The sequence below is a fragment of the Centruroides sculpturatus genome, unplaced genomic scaffold (assembly GCF_000671375.1).
Source record: "Centruroides sculpturatus isolate CEXI.00-Female unplaced genomic scaffold, Cexi_2.0 scaffold747, whole genome shotgun sequence".
In the NCBI taxonomy this organism is placed as follows: Eukaryota; Metazoa; Arthropoda; class Arachnida; order Scorpiones; family Buthidae; genus Centruroides; species Centruroides sculpturatus.
The window spans coordinates 373,780-380,432 of record NW_019385048.1 but is presented as its reverse complement, the minus strand read 5'-3'; the positions used below and the strand labels follow the sequence as shown (position 1 = coordinate 380,432).

Genomic DNA, 6,653 nt, shown 5'->3' with positions numbered 1-6,653 from the left:
CAGATCAAGCAGCTGGGACAAAAGACCAGAGTGGTCGAGCATTTTGGGCCAATGCCCCCCTCAGCTGATTCTGCTGAGAAGGAACATTGGCCCGAAATGCTCGATTTTAGTGGCATATAAGATTACGTTACAATAAATATATCTTAATTGGAAATGGTGTACTTCTCTTCCCTCACTATAACAACTCCTAGTTTACAAGAACGTCCAAAGTGGACACAAACATAATATAAATACATCTGATATTATAGCAGGATATATGGTTTTTATTAATTATTAATTTTTTCTCTTAATGAATTATATTGGTTTTGGGAATAAAACTTAAATAAGAACTATTTCATTTACAACTCTTCAAAAATTATATGCTTCAGATTTGGACATTTGGCCAAATATGCGTATGGATTATCATTAAAAGCTTGGTATCCAACTAATATAGAATGCCAATGTAAAACTTATGCTTCAAATATAATTCTATTAATCAAGGTGTGGTTCATCGTGGTGAAAAACATAGATTGTCACATTATCAACATAAATCGGAGTATTTTAAAATAATATATACTCGGTGGTCAAAATTATATTTAAAGGTAAACATAAAAATATAATTTCAAGAACCACTAACGACTAATAGTGATGAAAAAAGATTTTATTAAACAATTTCATATATTGGTTAGAAAATTGGAAGAAAGCCAAATACAACACTGGAGTTCTAAATAAAGAAACACTGCATTATTCCACACTACATATACCATTATTGAGATAGTTAATATTGTATTGAGGAGTTTGGCTTTCAACATATTCTTTCTGGTGAAGTGCATACTGTTGTACTGGAAGACAAGTTTGGAAAATATCGGTAGTTAGCATGGTTACAGCACAATATCTCTCTAACAAGTAAGACGATTATTTGAAGTGGAAAATAAATTAAGAATGCAAAGTGTTGCAAATTTAATATTGTTCAAAAAAGAAGCTTTTTTGAATAATATTAAATTTCTATGTACAGATGATGTCAATGATTTTATTAAAAACTTTAGACAGGAAAAGTTTGTTATATTCAAACTCAATGTTGTTATACATAATTATATAATAATTCGGAAATTTGTATATGCTGAATCTAAAAAGTATTTTTTACAAGAAATTAATCAGAAGTACTTGGCAATAAATATTTAACATACTAAATGACAAAGATATTTGCTTTAGTAATGATAGTTGTTGTATATTTAGAAGGATATACTTCTAATTTCGTTATAAAATATAGTGAGTTTTTTAAAAAGTTACTGTAGAAACAAAAATGATAAATCAACAAAACAAGGAAAGAAAAAAGTTTCAAACTTTAAGAAACTAGTCGGTCATTAACTAATTTTTTTAATCTGTTATTAAAAATTAAATATTGTATTGCAAAATTCTTTGTAATTAATGATGATAGCAAAGTACAAAAACATTCTAAAATTATGTAAACTGATTGAAATAATATAAAATTTGTATTTCATAGAAAAATTTTACATTTTACAAATAAATTAAAGGTAGTTTAGAATATCTAATAATTTAGTTATTTGTAATTAATTAACTTAAATTTCGAACATGAATGTAATATGCATTATGTATCACAGATAATTTTTATATTTGATTCAATGTTATTTTTATAGATTGTTATTTATTTCAAATAAAATTTGCTTTATAACTAATGCATTGTTTGATATATTTATTCTTTTAAGGGAAAAGAAAACTTGAAATTCTAATAAATTTCGCTTAAAAATCAATTCTATAATCACATGTAAAACTTTCATTTTATTAAATGTAATAAATTTTATTCTGCGTGAAAATAGGCCTACTTCTTATGACGTCACAGTGCAGAGGTCTTGAAGTTATAAGAGGTATTAGTGTAGCTCACGTCCTTAGATTACGTCATGTCCACGTGTCAGAGTTGTTCATATTAATAACTTTACAAACAGTAGGGATCGATTTTACGATAACGAAACGAACCGAAATCGTGATTTAATGTTCAAAATAACGAAAACAATATAAACGACAAAACTTAAAGCTACTAATTCATTCAAAAAAGTATCCAATAGATAAATAAAAATTCAAACGTTAAATATGCTTTAATCCAGCCCTTTTCCCAGCTCTATTAAGTCTAGGGACATTCCTGTCGGATGTAACGAAATGGTTAAAAAGTAAGTTTTATATAGGAAGTTTTTACATAACGCGGTAAATGCGTTTCTTGAAAGTAGCATGTAAAATGAAAATGCATTAAACTGTTTATATCTCGTCTACTTCTCCAGACACAATGGATATGTTGTATAAAATTATCCATAATAAATTTTGTTAAAATTAAAAAATGTTAACTGAAAGCTTATTCAGGAGGATTTAGAAATATTAAAGTTCTAAACGACATTGTAAATAAATATAAAATGATTAAATGAAAAGAACAAATACTGTAAATTTAATTAATACTAAAAATATTCTACCAGCGCAAAATATTTTATGATCGAAATAACAAATTTCGAGAGTAAATTTATCTATCCTTATGTAACTTGACATATCTTCTGACGCATGGAATAACTACCATTTCAGTTTTGTTTTTTCTTCACTACTAGGTGCATGAAGAAAAAACAAATAAAGGAAGACACAGTGTCGGAAATACATAACTACTATTTCTGTTTCCGTTACGGTCAGCATATTCAAGAAAAAATTATGTTCATTTATTCGATATTCATTCAGTTATTATTTTTCACTCATTTTTCTATTATTATTGATGGTGTATTTGTCGATGAAAATAGAATTTTTCGATGTGTTCTCAAAAAGAAAATAAGCACATTTAACAGCCTCCATTTTGTTCAGATTTTGTATCTTTTAATTTCTTTTAGTGCGAATTTCGCGTATTCTGTATTGAGAAGAAAAAAAATACATTTTAATCTCAAAATATCAAATAATGAAAAGAAACCGTTAAATGCGTTTTCAAAAACGTCTATTTCTTTCTTTTGGTCTATTCTTTTTATTTGTTATGATACTGCTTACATGCTTTATTTCATTTTTTCGGCAATGGAATCGGAGCTGCTTCTACGAAACTGAGAGGTATCGCATGTGCTGTTATCTTAAACATTTGCATCATGTATGACATAGCTTTAACGATTTCTGTGATGATGATAATGATGATAGGAATTGTCACTATGGAAAAAAGATTTGATTCTCTTTCTAAGCAATTATATTTAGCAAGTATTAATAGTGATGAGTATGAGATCAATTGTATTGTATTTGAACGTGTTAAAACGTCTCACTTCTTAGCTAAAGTTAACAATGCCTGTAAAAATGCATTTGTTTTCATGTATATTGTTAGTAGTCTCATAATTTGTATCCTCGTATATCTTACTGTTGTTAAAACTATAAATCCACGGGGACAATGGCTATTTGAAATATCAACGATTTTTTCAATTATCAGTGTGCTTTTAATCACTTCGCTCTTAAATTGTGTTAATTCTGTAAGTTGTAATTGATATATAATTTATAAATTAATAATTTAATATATTAAAATTATTTGTAATATTATATCATCTTTAATAAGATCTTTTGACAGCCTTTTACCATAATTTGTTATATCTGAAAACATATATAGGCCTATATACAGTGGGCGATCGGTTAACGAACATAATCCGTTTCAAGACTGTTCGCTATCCGAATTGTTCGTTAACCGATTATCGATTTACCACAGGTTTTAATGGGCATTTAATTAATTCTTTCTGGAGACCCCCAAAAATATGTACTGTACTTTCTTACTACGTTTATTTATATGTAATAATAAAAATACATACATACACAGTCTTGCGTTTTTATTAGTCTTGTTTTTTCCGTTTGAAAGTGTTAAAGAATCTGTCTAATGTCGATTGCTTTTCTCTATTCAGGATTTTTCGTAAATAATTAATAGCAATGCAATTGTAGAAATCCCCAAGCCTCAACCTGGTTTGGATGCCATTCTAAGACTGTTGTTCTGACATCCTCACACTTTTTCAAAGGATCTTTAATAACAGATATCGGCATTAAACCTCTTTTTCAGAAGAAGACATATCTCACCGAGTTTCTTGGTGTTCTTCGTTCAAGAGTTCTTGGCGTTCTTCTGTCGACAGATTTGTTTCATGATCCATTATGAACTCTTTGATGTTCTTTATTTCTCAGATATGATTTTTGTTACTCCTTTAGCTTCTTGAGTCTTCTTGATTTTACAGTATTTTTCTTAAATATGATTGAACTGCGGCCTACTGTAGACCTGTTCACGCCATACTGCCCAGCAACATTAGGCATCTTCTGCCCACTCTCTGCCTTCGCTATTATACTCTCACCTTTCGAAAAGAAAAACAGACGCGAAACTTAACGAGTGCCCGCCCGACAGTCTCGCGAATTCTCGTATAAATTTCTGTCAGAAAAATTAAAGGCTGGGATTCAAAGTTCGGAGGAATACTATTCGATCGGTATATGCCGGGTTGAACGTTGATGTCGACGTCTCCTGTTCTCCAAAAAGTTTCGAATTGTTACCTAAAGACAAGGGAAGACCAATTGATATTCATAATTTTACGTTGCTTTTTTTGTGTTTGTTCTGTGAGGTGTTCGTTATCGGAACATAAAAATCAGTCGCGAAAGTGTTCGTTATCTGATTTGTTCGTTAACCGAACTGTTCGTTAACCGATCACCCACTGTATATCCATTAATAAATCTAAAATAAAAATCTAGTTGTTCATTTTTTTTTATGATCCACGATTTTGCTTTACAAATTATCCTTTCGCTTGCAGAAAAAAACGAAACCAAAACTGAACAATAGTAATTGATCAGAAAATAAAATAACAACAAAAAAAAACTAAACATAATGTGAAAATCTATGTAAAAAATAAATTTTATATTATTTTACATTATTTTTGTATTTATTTCTTACAAATAAAAGGAATAAAACAGCTACTAAAAAATATGTAATAACGGAAATACAGTGGTCTGTAACTAAAAAATGCTCTGTAATAACGGGAGTCCGTTACAGCGAATGAATTGTATAATTTTTCTACACTTGACTGGGCAATCATTCGAGCTTTTACTGTATCATGCTTATAAATAAAAATATCAATGCCAAATGAAACCAACATATAAATAAAAATAATCATAAATAATAAATAATGCAACATATATTGAAGTAACGCCATCTGTAGAGAAAGAAAGACAACAAAGGAAGCCACAGAATTTGGTAATTACATTAATATTGATAATAAATTATAATTACATTAAACAAATAATAGAAACGTTATAAACTAATAAAATAATTTCAAAAAATTACCCTAAAGTATTTAAAGTTATTTTAAAATAATTAGCTTACTAATCTGAATGAAAAAGTACTGAAGAGTATGAAATATTAAAAATGTTTATTCATGCTAACAAGCTTTATTTTATTTTTTGTTTTTGTAAAGTAACTTACAAAGCAATTTTTTTAAAATAAATTCTTGAATATTTTAACATTTCTTAGTGATTAATCAAGAACTTCTATTATTGCCATCGTTTTCATTTTAGTATTTAATATCATTCAGCAAAAGTTAACATATAATTAAGATGAAAATTACTATTGTTTTATACTATTTTTTATTGAAATTCCTAATTGTTTGTCTTGCTTTCAGATTAGAGTAAGAGCTGTATTTCGTTATTTATTTTAATTATTCATTTATTGTATTTTAATTTTAATTATTCTTTTATTATATTTTTGTTAGGAATTTTGGTAGTGGAGATTACAGTGAAAAAATCAGTGAAGAAAACATTGGAAAAACCATTGAAAGTAGTGGAGAAGACTTTAAAAAACCCACTGAAGGTGATGATGTAGACATTGGAAAATTTACTGAAGGTAGTGGAGAAGACATTGTAAAAACCACTAAAAGTAACGAAGAAGACTTTAAAAAACCCACTGAAGGTAATGGCGTAGACATTGGAAAAATTACTGAAGGTAGTGGAGAAGACATTGTAAAAACCACTGAAGATAACGGAGAAGACATTAGAAAAACCACTGAAATTAACAAAGAAGACATTGGAAAAACCACTGAAAGTAACGAAGAAGAAATTGGAAAAACCACTGAAGGTAATGGAGAAGACATTGGAAAAACCACTGAAAGTAACGAAGAAGACATTGGAAAAACCACTGAAAGTAACGAAGAAGACATTGGAAAAACCACTGAAAGTAACGAAGAAGACGTTGGAAAAACCACTGAAAGTAACAGAGAAGACATTGGAAAAACCACTGAAGGTAACGAAGAAAACATTGGAAAAACCACTGAAAGTAATGTAGTAAGCATTGAAAAAACCACTGAAAGTAACGGAGAAGACATTAAAATAGTTGGAGATTATTCTATAGATAAAACATCCTTTATTAGTGAAGGTAACTATATAATTATATAAGCCTGAATTTCATTAATAATGTGTTTAATAATAAAATTTACAATTATTAAAATTTGTATACATAATTACAGTATAATTTATTTTGTCATTTTTTTAGATGATGGAGTGATTTACTTTCGTGATATAAGAAAAATTTTACTTAGACAAGGTATTAATAATTGATTATCAATATATTTTTTAATTGTTTTATTAAAAATATAAAGATTTATTTTTTTAATTTCTCACTTTCTAATAACTAGACTTTATAT

The 6,653-nt window shown here is 28.1% G+C and overlaps 1 protein-coding gene across 1 annotated transcript; it reads left to right on the top strand.

Moving 5' to 3' along the window:
* The first annotated feature begins 5,526 nt into the window (after nucleotides 1–5,526).
* On the top strand, nucleotides 5,527–6,405 carry LOC111633893 (serine/threonine-protein kinase rio2-like). Its single transcript, XM_023378536.1, has 2 exons — nucleotides 5,527–5,642; nucleotides 5,727–6,405. Exons 1-2 carry the CDS (start codon nucleotides 5,572–5,574, stop codon nucleotides 6,403–6,405), a joined length of 750 nt encoding a protein of 249 aa, XP_023234304.1. The 5' UTR covers nucleotides 5,527–5,571.
* The last annotated feature ends 248 nt before the right edge of the window (nucleotides 6,406–6,653 follow it).

Excerpts from the sequence above, each read along its gene's own strand:
- LOC111633893 (XM_023378536.1), top strand. The coding sequence starts at position 5,572 with ATGAAAATTACTATTGTTTTATACTATTTTTTATTGAAATTCCTAATT. Across the intron at positions 5,643-5,726 it reads TGTCTTGCTTTCAGATTAGA|GAATTTTGGTAGTGGAGATT; the intron begins GTAAGAGCTGTA and ends TATTTTTGTTAG.